General features: G+C 27.3%; 1 protein-coding gene across 2 annotated transcripts; it reads right to left on the reverse strand.

Annotated features, from left to right (window-relative positions):
• Positions 1-5519: 5519 nt before the first annotated feature.
• Positions 5520-22074, reverse strand: LOC107438126 (RAS oncogene family member Rab39). 2 transcript variants are annotated; one of them, XM_016050313.3, is made up of 3 exons: positions 21536-22074; positions 17376-17517; positions 5520-6018 (listed from the first exon to the last, which is right to left on the reverse strand). In XM_016050313.3, the coding sequence occupies exons 1-3, from the start codon at positions 21751-21753 to the stop codon at positions 5734-5736; spliced, it is 645 nt and encodes a 214-aa protein (XP_015905799.1). In that variant the 5' UTR covers positions 21754-22074; the 3' UTR covers positions 5520-5733. The 2 variants fall into 2 exon arrangements, with proteins under 2 accessions (XP_015905799.1, XP_015905798.1); XM_016050312.3 differs by having other exon boundaries at positions 21527-22017.
• Between the last annotated feature and the right edge of the window lie 52 nt (positions 22075-22126).

Here is a 22126-nt window from a genome sequence, read left to right on the forward strand (position 1 = left end):
ATGAAACTATATTTGGACTGCCAAGTTTTATAATTATGTGGAAAAGCTATTTTCATTTGTTTGAATAGCTTTAGAGATGCAATGAAATATGTAAAATATATATGTATAAATATATTAATACATAACATTAAGAAGAGGAGGTGTAAACATCAATCATTCTCCTAACTATATTTTGAAATTAAGTCTCCCTAAAAAAAATTTGTTTTCAGAGAAAGTATGCTTTTGTATGACTTCGTCTGCACTAATTAAATAGCATGTTCTATCCCCTTACTATTGATATTGCATTGTTATCTAATTGGATTTAATTGTGTAAAAAAACTGATCTTTAGATCAAAAGTTATCTTGTGCAATGTACAGTGCGTAAAAAAAAGTAACTAAACGAAACACCCTGAAAATCTTTCAATATAATAGTAATATTTTTATTAGATTTGACAATTCCTGTTTCCCAAAATATAGGGGGTACCCACAATCTGGGGAGTAGAATCCTAATAGTTTGGTAAGAAGAGAAGACAAAAGTTTAGACCCCTTAATATTAATTTCACTTTTTGTGTATTTTGCCATGACTCGTGAGCTTTTTAAGTGAATCTATAAACTCTTCCACACAGGCTTAATAATATTTATATGGCTTAATACAAAATCGGTCTAATAGTTCCTAAGAAATCAAATTTTGAAAAGTCAGTTATTTAAAATCTGATTTCTCAGGAACAACCCAACCAATTTCATTCAAACTTTATATTTTGCCATGAAAAATTACATACTTTAAAATGATGTAAAAATTTGTATACAATAGAATTCTAAAATTTTTCGACTATTTATTAAATAATTATTTAAAATTTTTTTGCCCGGAATTATTTTTTTATAAACATATTTTATAATTGCGTGCAAAAAATTTTCAATTCACTTAAAAAGTTCTCGAGATATGCAGGGCTGATTGTGCTCCGGAAAAAATCCTGATTTCCGGATTTTTCGCTAACAGTGATCTGGAAGTTTCCGGAGATCGAAGGTCAGACGTTTCAAAAAATCATTGATCATAGAAGTTTCCGGAAATCAAATTTTCAAATGTGGAACTTAAAAACACAGTTTATTTTATTTGTTTGTAAGGGAGAGCCAGAGTGATACTTTATAAGCTTATATTCATGATTAATATTCATTTTTTATCAGTAAATGGTTGTTATAATCATAAACTCAAGAAAGACATAGTTGTAAATTTTAATTACTTCTCCAGGTCATCATAGGTATGTGTAAAATTTTAAGTAAACACAGAAATATTGAGAAAAAGGGAAAAAACCTAGTTAAAATTTTTTTCTGATTTTTAAATGTAAACCGTTTTTTTTTGCAAGAAATTTTCCGGAATTTTGACTTGGGCTTACAATCACCCCTGGATATGGTAAAATATGTAAGAAGTAAAATTGACATTGAGGGGTCCAAACTTTCGACAGCTTTCCTGACCAAACTATTGGGAACATATTCTCGAAGAAATTAAAAATATTATTATTGATTAAACATATTGGAATAGTGGTTTTGATCATAAAATGAGAGTGGAATTGTGAGGCACGTATCAGTTTTAAAATAGTTCACTTATTTTCTCATGATCAATTTTCTTTGGAGTGATGTTTTTCTGTTAACAAGGTTATCATAGCTGATGAAAGACCAAGGATGAGTTTAAGCGCATTAGATAAGTCGGGGATTTAGTAAAGATTTTGCTTAAAAATACAGTTGATGAGGTTACAGAGTTACTAAAATATGATTTTTTTAAAAAATAGTTTCTTAAAATTTATTTTATAAATTTTTAAATTAAAATTTAAATATTATTATTAATTAAATATAATAAAATTAAATATTTATAATTTATTTTTATTTAATTTTCAAATAGCAATAAAAACAAATGGTGACAATATATTTGAAACTTTTAATACTATGTAAAAAATTATTTTATACTAACATATAAGAAAAAAATCTTGTGATTCTAATTTTCTTAAAATGGAATAGAAATATACCAACTACTTAAAAGTAGGCTAAAAGGAGCTAATCAAAACTTTAACTTTACAAATCTTATTTTTTTTAACTTTTAAAATGACAAAATATATTTTGTTAAATAAGCACACTTAGCATTTTGTCACGCATTTTATACAAAATAAATGACTGAATAATTAAAAATAAAACCTGCATCTGGAAAGGCATTCTGAAGATATTTATGTACAGCTTTATCTTCTAATGCCATGTATTTCATATAAAACACCAATGCTTATATTGTTTAGTAATAATGAAATTTATTTTCATTATTACTAAATTTATTTTCATTATTACAATCTGAAAGGGATTGTTAAAGCTGTTTTGGGCGTTGATATTTTAAAATTTCATTTTTTTTAATTTTGCATTCTGAAACATGATATATTAAAAAAACACAATGCAGCAATAAATAAAAATCTAGGAAGACAAGAAAGAGATCATCTAGTATTACGAAGGAAGCCCACAGCAATATAAAGAAGGAAAAATCAAAAGATCTCATAAAGAAAATTACGATCTTAAACAAAATAGGGCTAAAATAAAATCAACGAAAAGAAAACACTTAGAACGTTTCTCGAATCATTGAAGAAAATCAGAAATATACTTAGTTTTCATATTCATTATGAAAAATAAAAATTTGTTTCGATTTCGATATTTACAACCAGTTGTACTGGACCAAGGTACAAACTTTTCTATATCATCTCAGTATTAGAGTCCTTAGTTCAAAAAAATTTCTTTTTACTTTAGTTTAATTCAAAGCATTATTAGATAATAAAATAAATTATTAGTAGGAAATGTCACAGGCTACTCTGAGTAAGAAAAATATATATATAAAGCTACAAAGAAATAATCTATAAATTTCCACAATTAAAAACAACATATTGAATTGTATATAAGTTACTACGTCTCATTTGTGTATTTCACAGGCAAGGAATTCACATTAATATTTTTAAATAGTCTGAGCTTCTTTGATTTACCGATGAGAAGCAGGGGAAATTTATCAGTTCCACTTGCATTTGCGCAAACTAGAAGGGACACTCGGTCTTTGCTCTTCTTGTAACCTGGGGCACTGGCTTCTTCTTTAGATGCCAAAGTTTTCGATGGCATCATTCTGTAAAACAAGCCAGTTTCATCGGCGTTATAAATTTGATATAATGTCAAATTTTCTTTTTCAATCATTTCTTCAAATCTTTCAACAAAGTCTTTAGCAGATTCTATAATGGCAGACAACGTTTCACCTGCAATCGCCAGTTGTCGAATTCAATGTCTCTTTTTAAATTTATCTAACCAACCTCGACTTGCACAAAAACTTTCATTTTTGGCTGAGAAGAAGGGCTTTCTCTTTTAGAATGTTCCCGGAAATAGGAATGCCCTGCGTGCGTTGTTGCTTGAACCAAAGATAAACTGCTTTTAAGTTTTTCAGATTTTGCTTTCTTTAATGTCGATCGTCCTTCTAAGGCTTTTGACGAATCCCTCTTTGAACAAAAAGCCTCTATTTGAGCTTTGTTACGTCTCCAATCGCCTACAGTGGTTTCACCAACTCCAAAGCAACTTTTTTCAAAGCAATTCTTTTAATAGCCTCAAGCTTTATACTCATCGAAACAACAACTCTCTTTCTTTTTTGGTTTGGCATTTTAAAAATGAACAACTTACTAGTGCTATGGTCAAACGTGAAATGATTTAAGCAAAGGTTCACTATGAAATAGGGGATTCACGAAAGAAAAGGCAAACAGAAGAATGTTATGAAACACAAATGCCTATTGTAAGAGTGGCCAATCCCCTCCCCCAGCAGGGGGGGGGGTGTCAGTGTCTCATAACATATTGCACCTGGTATTCAATAGGGTCACATGACCACTGTTAACAAAGCATTCATAGATGTTGTCTTCTCAGGGGCTTCTCCTGCTTTTGAGGGGAAAAAGTGCCTGTAACACGGACAACGATCTAAAATTTGTATAATTTTTTCCAAGCTCATTTTGGAAAGGAGAAAAAAAGGTTTAAAAAAAATTAGACTTCGTTATTGCCTCGGTTAATTGAGGTTCTACTGTAAATGGTTTTTATGTCATGCTCAGAAACATACAAAATTACCAATACACATTTTATATATATATATATAATGTGTATTGTATTTGTATATATATGTACATATTTTAATATTTGATATATTTTAAAAATATAGATATATTTTTTAAAGAAATTATGTTCTTTTTAAATTAGTATCACTCAATTAGGTTTTACAATCTTATTGGGGTTTATCCTTCCAATAATTAATATTTAAATTGGTGCTTATGTATTGGGTTTTAATTGTTTGTTGCGATTTTGCTTTCAAAAATGAAGTTACGTATGATTTAATTTTAATTTTACACAGATCACTTATAATTTTTTTTGCAACAATTTTCAATTCTTCGTACTTATAACAGAATTGCTTTTTTTTATTAACATTGCTCAGTAAATTCCCTTACTCTTATTTTCCCTTTCAGTGATGTTTATAGTTTTGACATTTTATTATTTCTAATCAGAGATGTCATATCTTAAATCACCTGATTTTTTTTTATATAAAATAATTTACAAATGCTTTTTTAGAGTTGTGATTTTATTAAAAATTCTATTTCAGATTTTTAATATAAATTTTGTTGAATTTTATGTAAATCTACCAGGAAAAATAGTTTTTTTTTTGAGTATGAACCCTGAAATAAGAACTCCAGTAAATGAATAGTTGAAATATGCGTCATAATTGCAAGCAAAAGTTCCTAATAATGTAGGGTAAAGTAAAAGTTATTAAGGATAGTAAAAAAGCAATAAGCACATGAATATTAGTTGCACTAAATGGCTGTGTGGAAAATAAAATATACAATGACTTTTGATACTGTTTGTGATTTTTATATTTTTTTGGGAAACCAATTCGTTTATCTAAATGATGGGCATCTCTTAACACTGGCCACAGAGGCACAGTCTTGCAAGAGACCGCTGTTTGGAGATTTTACAGTGTATATGTAAATATTTCTGTATATAAAAAAGTGAAACTGATACATCACTGCTATATGGATGTTTAAAAGTTTACTAGCATTCCAATAATTATGAGACATGTTTTTAGATATTATTAATAATGCAAAAGCTTAATTTAAGACTTTCATCCCTACATTCATAAACAATCCTCTCACAGACTGTGCAAAATGTGTAATCAGTTGTAAGGTTTCAAGTGATAGAAAGATGAAGTTCTATGTACCTTCTAAGATAGTTATGAATGGTGTGTCTTCTCTGCATGTTTATGAATCTAGAATTCATGTTCTAGAATTTCTAAACATAGAAAACTGTATACAAAATTACAAACTGTCCAAAATTACAAATTGTGCTTTTAATGTATACAAGTAATGAAACCATTTAAAGTTATTCAATTCTTGTGAATAAACATGTTTAATTTTAAAAAATTAATCTTCACACTCTTTATGTATTTTAGCATCTGTTCACTTTAGATCAAAACTAATATAAACATTCAATTGAATGAAAAAATATAATGCAATTAAAAACATTTTTATTTAAAAAAAACATGTTTATTAACAAACAATCGAAAATATAAATAACATTTTTATATTAAGTATTTTATGTGATTATAATTCTAAAGAAGGAAAAAAAACTTAAAATGCCTCTTAATAAACTTTTGTTTATTTTTTAAATGCTAAATGAGTATTTGTTATTAATTAATTTATTTTTGAAGATTTTTGTTTAAAGCTAGCAACAGCGATCTCTTTCTACTTCAGCTTCCATCAACCGTAATGAATCTTTAGACCTATTGAATCCTGTTCTTATTCCATCCCAACCATCAAGCATTTTGAATTCACCAGTCTGAATTTTTTCATAAATTTGCTGGGAAATAGTTGCAAAAGCTTTTTCTAAATTATATCCAGTTTTTGCTGAAGTCTCAATAAAAGATAGTCCATAAGAATCAGCAAATGCTTTTCCTTCCTCTGTTGTAACAACTCTACTACTCTCTAAGTCGATTTTGCAAGCAACAACCTATGAAGGAATATAAGAAAATAGTTTATATCACTGTTAGATAAACATTTATGTTTAATGACATTCAATTAAGCTACAAGAACACACTACAATATAATATAATATACAGTATGTTTCGTAATGACCGCCCTCAATGGCTTCCCTGCTAATTCCGAGTTATCTCAAGTTCATTGCATTGCAATTAATTATCATCCAGTGAAAACAGCAACATAGCAGACATTGTCAATATGCTTTGTTCCATCACAGTTTTACTTGGCTAAAGAAAATATTTTGCCTTGATTGGAAGTTTTCTAGTTTTGCTTGAATGGCAGATCAAGACATTGATTTTAGTCAAATAGCATATTAGCAACTGTGAAAATAATTAGTACATCATAAATAAATAAACTTCAGGCCAATGTTTTTTAAATAATAGTGACTGCTAAAAAAAAAGATAAAACTTTTTCTAGTGGTTAGTAGCATTTTTGAACTAAGTGGTTTCAGACTCAAAAATGAATGTACATTTTGTTTCAGTAATTGTACTTAATAATGAAATTGAAAGAAAAATTCATTTTTCCAAGAAAAAAAAATTATAAGGAATCAGTTAAATGTTATTTTTCTATTTTCATAAAACCGAAAGCGAGTTGTAATTTATAGTTTTTTTTCTTCCTTCTTTTGCCATGCAAAAACGGATATACCAGTAAAACTACTTAAAAAAAATTAAACTCTTTAATGTTTGCTTAAATAAAAACATTAACAGAAAAGAAAATTTCAATTTTTTTGTCTTTATAACAACAACAGTAGATGTCCAGGCTCAATGCTCTTCAAAAAATGAATGCAAAATTTCATGAAATTAAATAAAATTAGACATCTACAAAAAGAAATTCATAACATTAATTTTTAAAGCTTATGGATGCTGTGTAATAATAAAGATGAATTGGTGATGATAACTTATAAATAAGCTCTCTTAAAAATGAATGCATGTAAAGAACACCACATATTTGAGCTTTTATTTTTGCAAATTTTTAATTTTGCATTTTATTTTTATCTCTAGCAATCATAACCTAGAATACAGATTTTGCGTCTGACTAGCTTTAAAAAATTCCCACACAAGAGCAAAATTACACTTAAAATATCGAAGTATACAAAGAAAAGCAAATAACATCAGCTATAACCTGACAAACCCTAAGAATATTTGTATTTTAATTTACATAATTAATATTGCTTCTATTTTTTTTTCATACAATTTAGTTAATTTTTATCATCTAATTTATATAACAGGGTTCCCACTCTTTTATCAAAGCAAAAATTAAGCACTTTTAAGGACTTTTATCAAAAAAATTAAGGACTTTTTTTCTAGAAATTAAGGACCTTAAAAATGGCATAATGATTATTTATCATCAAATAAAACATCATAGATTAATAATAATAGATTTAAAAAATGGAATAGCTTTTCTTCAACTCAGTAATCCTTTAAAAAATAAAAAATAAATAAAGAAATGTTTAATACAAATAATCTGTATTTAATTAAAATTAAATTGCATTTAATCACCTCACTTGAGCTTTTAAGAATATAAAGAAAAAAAGAAAAACTCAAAGAATGCAGATTAAACAGATTTTCTATTTTAAAAGTAGAAAAAAACTGGGTAAACAGATAGAAATATATAAATTAAGATGGTAAATTCATTAAATTAATAAAAATATTATTTTGAGTGACTAATACTAAACCAAGACAAAAAGAAACTAACAAATATAAGTTTATTGAGGTTAAGACAATTATTTGAAACTAAGTAAAACCTAATTATAATAAGCTAAAGATTTATTAAAATCACAAAATATAAAAAATTTAATGATTAAAATCAGAATGTATATTTAGTACCTAACAATCAGGAAATAAGAAAGAAATAAACTACAAGGAAAACTTATTAATTAAAATTAAGAACTGAGAAACAGAAATGATAGTTAAAATAAGTGCTAACATAAATATTGAAACACAGGACAAGGCAGGATGTAATGATCAATTGAAATAAAAATGAAAAAATTCCATATCTAACAACTGAAAATGAAATGAATAATTCATTGAGTACAATACTTATCGTGAATGAAGGGAAAAAAACAACAAAATGTAGTGGAATCAGAAACATCATTTATAAAAGGAGATAAAAATCTTGATGAAATAGTCTGCTTTTAGTTATTTAAAATTTTATGCTTGCACTGATAAGCAATACTGCACCTCTAAGGAATTAGAATTTATTCAATTAAAAAGTATTGTGTCTTGTATAGATATTAAAGAAACTAAAATAATCGACGATACAAAAATTTTGTTCGTAATAATTAAAGTATTGTCCGAAATTATAAAAAAATAATTTGTCAAATAAATCAAAGGTAATGAAAATTGGATGCAAATATGGATTTTATATATTACTATTATTATAAAATAGGGAATAATGAATAGTGATTTGGTCAAATAGTCAAATATCCGGCCAAATAAATCGGCCGCATACCCAATGATCAAACAACATTTTAAAAAAATCCTCAAGAATTATTATTCTTTATGTAAAAATAGGCCTGGGCGTTGTAAGAAATTTTACATCGTGATAGATTGTCAGTCAGACATCGCGATTTAACATGTTTTAAATTTATCAATCCGAAATCAATCAAAAATAAATAAAAGAAATAAATCTATAACAAAAGAAAATTTTAATTCTAAAAAAAAATTGCTTCTATAACATCAATAGCATTGCTTAATTTTTTCAATTAAAATAAAGATGAATTGACTTAAGACTGTCTTAATGTAAAAACAAACACAAGCTTTATTTTAATTTTTTTTAAATTAAAAATGAGTTAGATTTTTTAAAAATAATAATAAAACTGTTACAAAATATTTTACATACATTACAAGATAATAAAAAAAAAAAGAAATGTCCACTTAAATAAAACATTTTTTAAATTATTTGTTGAAAAAAAATGCGTTTTTGAAACATCATTAGGCTTTTGTTACTTATTTAAAATAATGAATTGGAATTGACTAATGGTGAAATGGTTTTAATGAAAAAATAAATGCAAGTTTTTATTTATTATTATTTTCTTTTTTGAAAATGAAATAGACTAAAGATTTAAATGTTTAAAAATAATACTGACTATCCAACAAATTATTAAACGAACACGTATAGAAGGAATTTTTGAAAAAATAAAAAAAATATTCTATATTTAAAAGCACTATTGTTAAATTATTGAAAAGCGTTAGACATTGCCTAACTTTCCATTTAATTTTAAAAAATTCAGTCATTTTAACTAACAGCTAAATCTAAATAAAAAAAAAGACAGAAAGAAATAACACAAACTCTGTTTCAATTTCCTCAAAAATAAAAGCAAATTAATTAAATGTAGGCTTTGCTTTAATTTTTTTTAAACTAAAAGCGACTGAAAATTTATTGGTTTAAAAACTAATAAAAAAAAAACTAACTTTTTATGACAAAGTATAAATTACTTAAATACAAAATATATAAAATATTAAATTGTATCACTTTCAAAAAAATCAATAATGAATCTTCTTTTTTAATTCACGATTACTTTTCATTAATATATTAAGTTCAGAACGAAAATTTAAAATAACAGCGATTGCGCAACGATCACCAAGTAACAGTAGGTCTGCTGAAAATAATTGACAACGTTAAATCCAGACAGAAAAAAAAGTGATGAAATAATGCGCAACAATCGCTATGTAGCAAAAATCTCACAGAAAATAATTTACATGAAACGTTATATCCCGTCGAAATAAAACGCACAGCGATCGCAAAATAAGTCCCGCTGAAAATAATCTTCAAGAAACGTAAAATCCCAAGGTAAAAAATGGCGCATAAAGAAACTATGCATCGCATATGCTGATCCTCTCTCTTTGTTATACAATATATATAACGAAACGAGCATCATTTTCGCAGCTAAAGATGTAATAAACATCTTCGCAGCTCGACGAAATCAAAATAGTCTTCGTCAGCGCTGTGATAGCGTTAGCATAGGCAAGAATCCCCGCACGTTAAACCACGAGCGCCGTCTTAAATCAGATTCCTGATGCATTGCCAAAAATAAAAGTAATTATATTGGACTGCCGATATGTGCGTTAAGTCGATAATTCGCGATACATCGATTTAAAAATGTCTAAGAGTAGTGCTCGTTAAAATTGCCGCATCATAACAAAAACAAGAGTTTTTTTTCTAAATGGGAAAGCCAAACAGAAATAAAAAATCACTCTCAATTTTTATAAGAAAAATTTAATGTTGAAAATTACACTTTAAGCGTTTCCCATCGCGGGATTTTTAGAAAAAATGACGAAAAAGAAGGCTCTTTAAAACATGCTATCAAAATAAATAAAAAAACACAATTAATCAAAAAAGCAAAAAAGAAACAGAAAATTTTCCTAAATTCTTAAAACAAAACTTGCAACGTAGAAAATCAATTTTCTATATCACCGGTAATCTAATTATCTGTATAACTTTAAAAGAAAAAGTGGGGGAAAAATATATAAGAAACGCTGTTAAAATGCCGCGCTATAAATTTTTTTTTTTTTAAAAAATAACATAAGTGAAAAAAGGAAACAAACATTTCAATCTTTATAAAACAAAAAGTGTCGATGATAAAATGACTTTCCTGATTAAAATTATACTTCGCCGAATATTCGTAATGTCCCTAATTTTAAAAAATTTAGTCATTTATAAAATTCAATTTCAGAAGAAAATATGATACAATGAAAAAATCCACTTTGATTTGTGATGATCACTAGATGCTGTTAGCCATTCCTTATATTTTTCATCAAGTGTCCATAAATTATTAAAAACACACTTTCCTGGCATTTTTAACAATTTCACATTTGAATGAAGCACAAAAGCTACCATATGAGGTATAAGAATTGAATTTCTCGAATCCTATGGATGTAGAACAGTATATCCCAAAGTGTAGTACGTGTACCCGAAGGGTTACAGGAACAGTTTAGCGGGGGTACGCGTTCTTATACAAAATATCTTACAACAAACAGAAATTTCATAAAATTTTATTTACAAAGCAAGCCATAAAAATTTACTATTACATATTTTTCTATTGGCTATGTTTTGCAGAGTTAACAGTTAATAATTAGTAGTGTCAACAGCTAGTTGTGATTTTTAACTTTTGTGCCATTTTTTATAGAAAAAAAGCTTTTTTCATTAGTGGTACACAGAGTTACGAAAAATTTAGAAAGGGTATGCAAAAGTAAAAAGTTTGGGAAACACTGATGTAGAAGGTCAATACAGGTCTTCAGCTGATAAAGTACCTAAGTACTGTCTAAAAATGAGTCAAGACCTCTACCCACCTGCAGTATCACGCTCCCTTCTCCCCACACTAAATTTTTTTCTTACAGAACAATCCAGAAAGAAAGAATATTTTAATGAAAAAAATTAATAAAATAAAATAAACAACAAGGGCGTGTTTTCTTTCACTTGCTTGTACCCCTTCCCTCACACGCATTCAAAATGTTCTACCCTCGATGCAGGGTCTCATTCTTGACGAAAGACATACTTTTTAATTGTGGATATTTTCCTAAGATAAAAAAATTGTTCCAACCAACTAGTGATACTAGAAATTAAGGACTTTTAAGAACCTTGAATCAAAATTAAGTACTTTTAAGGGCCCTCAATTTTTAAAATAAAAACTAAGCAGTTTTTAAGGACTTTTAAGGACCGTGGGAACCCTGTATAACTTATCTTGTTGATTGAGTCAAAGCAAAAATAATCACATCCACTTTATTTCCTTCCTTAAATTTCTGCATTACAGAATGTCTACCATGAAAAGTTGACAAAATGTATTGTAATCGGTCATAGAATAGTAGTCTTATTGACACTCTGAAATGCAACTAGGTTTGCATACCATACAAGCAAAATATAAATAAATGCAGTTTCTGAAATTAACCCAAATAAAATTCTAATCTAATCAAATAAATTATAAAAAAGTTATACTTTCCATTTTTATGGGTAAATTGAATAATTCAAGAATTTTAACTATTTTTCAGATTTATTACAGGTTGTTGGTGATGCTGGTGGTTAAATTGCATTATAAATGACAGTATTTATTTGCTTATAATCTATTATTAATGTAAAATTTTTTTCTATTATCATGATAGCTATGAATTTATTTGAATTTTACAACTACTAGGATGGTACACTTTTTGTTGTCTATAAGTATGAAATTTTTTATCAAAACCAATGTTCTTTAAAAATAAAGAAAATAAGTATTAATATAAAAATTCTGAGTTCTTCCTTTCTTATGATACAGTAGGGAACCGATTATCCGGAACGATCGGGACCATCGCTTTTCCGGATAACTGATTTTTCTGGTTTTCTGAATCGCTACAAAAAGCCGGATTTTCTTATTGTTAAACCCAACTAAAAAAAAAAAAAAATTTGGAAATAATCTTAAAAAGAAGAAAAAACGATGAAGTAATACACTAATGATTATTTCCAAAATGATGGTAAGGTGATAGCTATCAATGATCTTTCAAAAAAGAAAAAAAAATCCTAAAATCTTATGAGGAAAAAAAATTTTTTTGTTTAAAAATGGCGGAAAAATTTATCGAATTTCGTTCCGGTTTTTTGGTTTTCCGGTTTTCTGGATAACGGGTTCTGTACTGTACTTTAAAATTGTTAAAGAAATATGGTAAAAATGTTTCTTACAGAAAATTGACAGAAGTAACTTTTTTTTAATATGAATGGCAGAAAAAAAAATTTTTATACACCAAATTGAACTTTTAGAAGGTAAATAATTTGTGCAAATGAAACTCTTTGTAGTTAAAATTTAAATCACATAAGTTTTGATTTACTAAAGCTGCAGTTTAATTAAGGATACAGAATCTTTGTTCTATAAATTCGATCTGCCTGATACCTGTGAATTCTTTTAAGTGAATAACATAGTGAAAATATCAATCGGCATTGGATATCATCAAAAAATGCAATTAAAAAAATTTTTGTACCAATTATGTTGTGAAATATCAATCGATATGCCATGAAATCTGCAAACATTGTGGAATACTTCCCCTCCCCCAAGTCCTGTTATGAAAATACTAATCAGAATTATAGATCAATAATATTTTGAGATGTCATATGATATTTCAAGTTTTGGGCATTTTAGCATGAATACATATTTTCTACTAATGTTGTTTTATATTTTTAGCAATGATTTTTTGAAACCAATCAATACAGGTACTAGGAGATAGAGATAATAAATAGTACTTAAAGAGAAATGCCAATATTCTAATCCAAATAGCATCTTTTTGGCATACATCTTTTCAAAAGTAAATAGCGTAATAGGTGAAAGATAGAGATATATTTTCTGCCAATGAATCACATTGGAGTTTTCAAAAACAATTTAGACTTTTGGATCAAATATTCAAAACTAAATGTTGAATGTTTTTTATTCTTTTAGAATTTTCAAAGAAGAAAAATAAAGAAGTAGAAAATTAAGTGCCAAATAATATAGTTGAATATTTTCTTCATTTGAAAAATGAAAAAAAGAAGCAATATTGGGATATTTTACCAAAGATAATGGGAGAGTGAATGGTGCAAAGCCCCTACAATTTTAAGATGAAGCCCCAAATGTTGTCTGCCCTAGATTATGAGCATTCTATAGCTATCAAATGTAATTCCAGTTTTAAAATGAAACGTGAATGCATGCCATTGAATGATTTTTGGGTTGAAATGAAATGCATACTAGCAAGAAACAGTATAAACATTTTGCTGATATTTATTTAAACCAATCTTTTTGAAGCAGGATTTTATGCATCAAGAAAAAAAAAGAAAAAAAATAGGAGAAAGATGGAAACCACTTCTGATATCCAAATAAACTTTGAAAAACAAAGCTAAATTTCAAAGTTGTTTTATAAATAAAAAATTAATGTTAAATAAATAAAAAAATTCCATACCTCATTTTAGCTATGAGTTTGTATCAGTTTCAAATATCTTCTTAATTTTTAAATTTTTAGTTTGTTATATTTAAGACAATTTTTGTATATTATTAAGAAGTTTCTTACTCCAAGTTTAATTCAAAGTTTCTTGTGCTTCATACAGATAGTTGGTAATGTTTTTGTACCTTTATTTTTTCATGTTATTTATCCACCTGAAAAGAATGTGTTTAGTGAAACGCATAAATCCAAGATTAATAAAGATGAAATTTCCCAAGAAATTAACATTTTTTTTAAATATTTAATAATTTAAAAAAATAAGGTTTGCAAATTAGTCAATGAAGATCAAATGAGTAGCGAAATTAAAATGACTCCTTTATAATACTTAAAATTTACTTTGAGAAATTCAAAAAATAAATTTTGTAGACCAAATAAGCTTAGTTACTTTAAATTTAAAAAAAAAAAAGGTTTGCAAAACACATAGGTCCAAGATGATTGAAAATAAAATGACTCAAAATACTTACAGTTATAATTAATATTTACTTTTCTGCAGAAAAATTTCTATCTTAAAGGGTTTCAAGGCACAAAAATTTTGGGAACCACTGCTTTAGAATATAGAAAATGTTATAGTCATTTTAGTTTGCCCTGTGTTTCAGCTAAGTTCAGTTATCCTTTCAAGAAAATTGAGACTTCTAACTGAAAGACAAATTTTATTTTGCCAATTGTATCTCAATTTGCATTTAGTCATAACTGGGGCAATACATTTTGAGTCGTCATTTTCTATCTTCCATAATTAAAATAACTAAAATTATCGAAAATGAAACTATAATTGCCTGATGAAGATTTCTGACTATTTTTTTTATTCTTTTATTTATTTATTTAATAAAATATATTCGAGAAACAAATATTGTTACAGTTAGGGTGTAACAGTATATTTATTTTAAAGCTCAAAGGGAAAAGTTTAATAAAAGTATTTTATTTATTTAATATTTAAGAAAATCTGTAAGGAATTTCAGAAATGTGGAATAATTTCAATGAGGTAACCAATTGGTCTATCTCAGAATTTAAAATTTTTTAGATTATTATTAAATTAAATAATAGAAAATAATATATTATAATATAAAATAGTTTTTACATGGAATTATATTAGGAAAAATGAGCAAATTTTTTTTGTTTGCTTCTAAGAGTTCCAGACAATGATGAAGCATGCAAAAAGACATAAATAATAATTATTGGGCTCAAAATTTTGATGTCTCACATGAATAAACTATTAGTACCATTTCTACATTTAAATAGATTAAAACCAAACCCATATATTTTTAGGGTCATAAATTTGAATCTATCAAAAAATATGTTTATTGAAAGTACACTGTTGTGTCTAATTTCATAACTTAATTTTGTCTCACAAATTAATGAGCTTATATAAGATTAAATCCCCAAACTAATAAGACTGCATGTTAGCACACAAGCATATGATCATTACATCAAAAAATATTCAGGTGTTCTGTTTTTTATTTTGTGCACTGAACTGAACAAATTTCAAGATTATATTGTTTTTTTTTATTATATCTGAGAAAGATACAGATGATTATGGTGAATTACAAAACGGTTATTTAAAAAATAAAATGTACTATAATACTAGGCCTTCACCTTCCAACTAGGTGAATAATGGGCATATGTGTGTAAAAATATTAAGAACGTTTCTGCTTTTCTACATTTAAATATGTCCTCATTTACTGTTTAACAGTCTACGGATTATCCTGAATAAATTAAATTGACAGGTAAACATAAAGTTACAACACATCTATCGATTTAACTTAATTCATCGGAGGTGAGATATTTCAATCCTCCCAAAAACGACACAATCTTTTAATTTTCTTGTATGAAAAATAAATGTAACATGAACAGCAACAAAAATTTTCACAAAATAGTAAAAAAAACAGAAAAAATAAATAAATAGGAGTGTTGGAAAACAAATAAAAAATTCACTTTAAAGTAACTTAACTAATTTTCATAAATATTAGTTTAAATCATAAAAAAATATCTATTCTAATACATAGCCAGTATAAATTTTGAAAACAGTAATTAAAAATAAAACTGTTTAAAAGAATAAAAATTTTCCAAGTGTAAAGTAAAACAAATATTTTACTTTATACTCTTTTCACTGAGGCTTTAACAATATAATTATGAGGCATAAGTAATATAATAAATAATTTTTATAAACAATATATTTATATAATATTGCGCCAAAAAAATTTAGCAAAAAATTACTTCTGCTAAATTTTCTATTTTCTAAATAAAATATACTCATAATAAAAACTTTATTATTGCATAAAATTTAAAAATATATTAATTTCATAAATATATTTTTTTTAAAAAGGTTATTTTGATAAGGAAATTTTCTTTATATTCAGAAAATTTAGATTTTATTTAATGTTCTTTCATTTATTGAATTTTACAATTCTTATTAACTTACAATACAATTACTTTATAATAACAATTATACATGTCACTAATTTAAAATAATAGAAGTGTTGTGTTTATAAAAAAAGAGAGAAAAAAAACTATTCAGATAAATAAAATTGTATTTTTTTAATTAAATTTGTAAAATTTTTTGTAGGGGGAAAACACACAAATTATTTCATGAATTACATTGAAAAAATTAAAATCTATAGCAGTAACTATCGAAAAAAAGATTGACAGTGAAGCGCGTCTAAAAGAGATTTCTTTAATTCACGATTCGAATTTCATGAGTCGTAATATCATCTGTGGTCCCTGCATGAATTCGTAAGAGTTAGAAATTGTTACCTCCTTTTAAACAGTGCTCATGAAAAATAAATGCTCCTGTGTAAAAAATTATTTTTGAGGTATGAAAAATAATTGCAGCATCAGCATTTGTCTGACCAATTTGGAACTAATATCTATTATTTCTAACCATTCATAAAACAGGGCTCATTATATCAGGCTTTGATTGTGTTTGAAAAGATTTTTTTATAAAATTATCTTATTAGAAACTTATATGGTTATTATTATATTGCGAAACTTATTTATTTACAGTTACTTCAAAATTTTCGTCTAATGCTTATAAAAAACAGATGATAGAAACCGTCTAATGCTTAATAGAAAAATTGCCCAAAGTTTCTCCGTGTAAATTTTTTGGGTCAAAATATATGTAAATAATGTGTTTCTGCCATTCATTCAGATAAAAATGTACATTTTCATGAGTATGAAAATTACCCTTTAATTTGTAAAAACGCATACAGATACAATACGTCATAAAATGTGCTTTGAAATAAAATTTTTTTGAGGTTTGGATTTTTGTGAAATGTAGGAGTCAAAATTTGATGAAGGGGTCCTACGTGGACATAAAATAGATTGATACCTGCACACTTATTAATAAAAAGTCTAATTAATAACTAAAATATGAAAAAAGTCAAAAATATTTCTAAGCATTTACCTCAAACATAGCTCGACCAGGTTCAATATGGCGCCTAGCTTCAAAAAGCCATTCTACTAAATGTTCAAAGCTGGAACGGCGTGTAACATCATATAGTAGCAAAGCACCTACTGCATTTCTGTAATAAGACCATGTAATAGTCCTAAAAAGAAATTTTTTCTTTTACTTGCAAGACAATAAAATGACAAATAATATTACAGGGTTGGCAATTTATTTAGAAGAAACTCATTTCTACCAGGACACAGGTAGAAAATGGAAAGAAAAAAAACTTAAAAAGTTGGGCAAAATGGATGAAGTGGGCAGTAATAGGCATTGAGAGTAGAGCAGTTGGGGATTATGCCATAGGTGCAAAATTAAGAAAGGGCACCAAATCATCAAGTAAATATTTAAGAACCATTTTTTTTTTTTTTTATTGTAGTGTTCAATGAAGTGGAAAATTTTGTTACAATTTTGTTATTCTGTGAAGATATCATCTGGAGGGAATTAGTCAAACACAGACATTTTCAGCTTGTACCAAAGATATACTTTTTTCGAGAGTCATAAAATTTACCAAGAGTGCGGCAAAAGAGATAGGGGTTAAAAAATGACCTGGCGCATCATTAGAAAATTTTTTTGTTGTTGCTGATTCTATTATTTTCCCTTCTTTTCAATAAATCTCTTTATTATTTTCCTCAGGATGATAATCATTGTTTTTTAAGGCAGGACGGATAATTAATATTGGTGATAAGGAATTGTGGTATGGGAGGTGCATGGAAACATGGAACTGGATGAATGGGTCAAGCCAAAGTTGAATGGAAAGAGCACTATGTTTTACATCTTGTGAATTTATGCCTATTTCCCTCAAGAAAGTGACTGTTGAGGGGGGTTTCTATGATGTTTCAGGCCAAAAGACCCTATGGTTATTCTAACTAGGCATGCTATTTTAAAGAGAAAGTGTCAAATGAGGTAACAGGCCTTTTTCTCCTTTCATCTGCATTCTTGATATAAAGATATCAGCAGTGAAATATGCTAGAAGCTATTTACTTTATGTAAGCATAAACAAAAAAATGTTTCAATAATTTATCACATTTTCTATTGACAAGAATGATAGTTATAATTTTTCCGACTTTTAATTTTAATTTAAATAAAAAATTAGTAAATGATAATTTTTTTTTAAAAAAAATTAGGGGAGAGTGGCTTACCTTGGGACACTTTTTTACTTTCTTTTTTTAAATTGTTTTATTTTGATCAATAATTGTCAAAATTTTACCTGGTATTTTAACATTTGAAAACATTTTTAACTAGGTTTTGATTTTGTGTCTGTCATAGAAAATTTTTTTAAAAATATTTAGTTACCTTGTTATTTGTCCCAAGGTGTACCTCCTAGTGGGGCACCTTGGAGCAGTTAAACAGATGTGAAAAGTAATGTTGAAATTTTCTAAAAGTAGTATAACTAAATAAATTTACATTTCTAATTTTGTTGATTATTAGTTCCAACTTCTTGTATACAAATCTACAAATCCAATTGTTCAGAATCAAATACCAAACCCAAAGAACGTTCAAAGCTTTGCTCTGCTTAAGTTTTAACAAAATGTCATTTGAATCTATGTATGATTTGTCTTCTTTTTCGGAATAAATAAATGTTGAAGATTGATTCACTCTTCTCAAAACTGATAACTCTACATCTCCATCAACTCTTTAAACGTAACCTACAAAAGCAACAAAAGATCTTTTGCCAGCAAATTTGATGGGAGCAAAATCTCCAATATGTAATCTTGTTTCATTACTTTTTTGTAGATGAACGTTTTTCTTTTCATTAAATATTTTGTTGTCACTTTCACTGTTCATTTCATCTAGGCTGCGAGCACCATCATTGTTATCATTGCATAAATTACTAATTACTGATTTTCTCCCAGTTGTATTTCTCACTAATTCTGAGAGCATTAAATCCTTATCTTCCCATTTTTTTTTTTGTTTTCTCATTCTCCCAGTTTGGAGGAATGTTCATTTGATTAGGCAAAGCACACTCATATGCAAGTGCACTGCATCACATACTGTCAATCTATAATAGTACTTGGAGGCTTGTAACATATAGTCTACCAAATTTATTTCCTTCTCACCTGTTAATATTTTGCGACTGTGTGTATTTAATATATACTTAAAGTTAGAATTTGGCTACTCTCTTTTTCCAAAGGAAATAAAATGGCGGGTCAGAGTGGTCTTACTAATACTGTAGAATTCAGCAGCTTTCTTATAAGTCATTTCCCCGGATAAAATTTGCAACAGCTTTTTCAACATTGTTAGCACAAACTGCTGCATTATTTTTATACTTTTTGCTTCTAATTCTTGTCATTAGTTAAGTCTAATGAGCTCTTAAAATAAGAAATAATAAATATTAATAAACACAGATTATATAAATAAAAAAATATTTTGCATGCACAATATCTTTTTGTTAGAAATCTATCTTTAATAAGGATTAATTATGTATATCTAGTGTCCCAAGGTGGGCCACCTCCATCTGTCCCAAGGTGTACTATATACTTAATATGAAATTTTAAAATATCATACTTTTAGGCTTAACATTAGAACATTTGATAACTTCTAAAGGGAAAGCTTTATACTTCATTATATTATCCTTTTTTTTAAAAAATTTTCAATATAATTTCTTTCTACAACTAATTAAACTTTTACATGACAGTAAGTAAACATGCTTCAAAAATAAATATCTCAATAAAATCTTACCTGCTTAATCAATAGAATCAAAATATGTTCCAAGATTAGGTGATGCTATCATTTATCTGAATCTAAGAGAACTAAAAGATAATTTAAAATTTAAGACCAAAAATAAAAATGTCCCAAGGTGTACTGTGTCCCAAGGTGAGCCATTTTCCCCCATATAAAAATATTTTTACTTTTACACCTCACATATAATTTTTTGCTACAATTTTAAGAAAAATGTTAACTGGAAATGTGTACCACACTAATATCGGCTTTTGTAATCAGCAACCTTTCTAGAACCACATATAAGCGAAGAGAAAGTTTGTTTTCCCTTTTAAGAAATTGTATATGTATATCTTAAAATGTTCCCTTTTTAAAATACTATACCGCAATATAAAAATATTCTAATGAAGAGCAGAAATAAGCTTTCAATTAGAAAAAAATTGCATTTAAAGTTTAATATTCAGATGAATGCATTATAAATGTGTTTAGTGGATGTAAAAAATCAATTTTATAATTTTACAGTAAAATTTGTATTTAGATTAAACTTAAGCAATATAAATGGAAGAAAAATATACAAATATTTTTTTTTCCTTACATTTAATTTTTTCAAACAATTTTATAAAAATTTTATAACACAATGTATTAACATAATTATTTTGAAATTTCTGGGAATCATACATGATTAGCCGTTTAATTACAAAAAACATATCGCAAAATCTAATGAGTATCTAGGGGATATTTTGTAAATCTAAGTAATCCTTAGATACTTCTTTATTTCCAAGGAGTTTCTAAGGACTACAATAAGCTGTCTATGTGCTTCCTTATATTAAGCTCATAAAAAACTCCTTTTGCCTCACTTCTAAAATCTCGTTTTTTTTGTGCTATCATTTACAATATTTTCTATTTCAACTAAAATTTCATTAAACTTAATTTGCAAATAAAGCTCTTTTTGCACCACTTCTTCTGGTAAGAGCTGAAAGAACACTGGGATTTAGATAATTTTTATCTTGCCTTCTCTCGTTTTCTCTTAGAATTTAACATTACAATTTAGAATTTTTAAGTTTTTAACATAAATTGCCTCATAAGGACGCCAGTTAAAGATTATTCTAAATTAATTTTGATATAAACCACTCTCTTCTCACTAATTCATAAATTTCACTTAGCCCTCTGTTAGGATCTTTTAGGGAGATGCTTCCGTACTATGATCTGTCATGCTAACTACAATCGTCCTCTGAGATTTTTTTCCCCTTAGTTTCTCATAGGCTGCTGTAAACTGTAATTACCAGAACTTGGCGATAATTCTACAGCATATCACAATAAGGTAATCTTCCCTTTTTCAGTAATTTGAGACCAGGAGCGCCAAACACCTCCTCCCTTAATGTAGCTTTGAGTAGGAACATATCTGAACCAGTTTTGATCCATAAAAAATATCTAAAACAATTTATTTGTACCATAAATACCTGTATCTTTCTTGCCCAGCTGTATCCCACAATTGAAGTTTCACCCTCACACCTTCTTTAACTTCTATGAGTCGAGCAAAGAAATCCACTCCTACCGTAGGATCGCAAACTTCAGGAAATTTTCCTTCTGTAAAAGCGCGAAGCAATGCACTTTTACCTACAGTGCTATCTCCTACTACTATTATACGAAATTGATAATCAAATATAGGCTCAACCATAACTATCAGTTCTTTACTAATCACTATGATCAAGGAACGGCAATAATAATTATGAGATGAAAAGACAGCAGAATACAGAGAGTTACTTTCATTTGACGCAAATCATATTTCCTGCTAATCAGCACAATATAAACCTGATGCACATGAGATAAATATATAAAATAAGAGTTCTCCTTGATGAGATTAAAATATCATTTTCAATTAGAATAAAAGAAAAAGAAGTACCAACCCAAAACAAGCAGTTTCAATTTCAGTTTATATGCCAGTAGACTTATTTAGCTGAAGCTATATGCCACATTTAAATCAACTTATAGCTTACAAAGAGCTTGAGGAAGAGATGTTTGGATGAAGTGAGCTATGCATTATCGGATCT

Source organism: Parasteatoda tepidariorum, chromosome X2, assembly GCF_043381705.1.
Source record: "Parasteatoda tepidariorum isolate YZ-2023 chromosome X2, CAS_Ptep_4.0, whole genome shotgun sequence".
Taxonomy (NCBI): domain Eukaryota; kingdom Metazoa; phylum Arthropoda; class Arachnida; order Araneae; family Theridiidae; genus Parasteatoda; species Parasteatoda tepidariorum.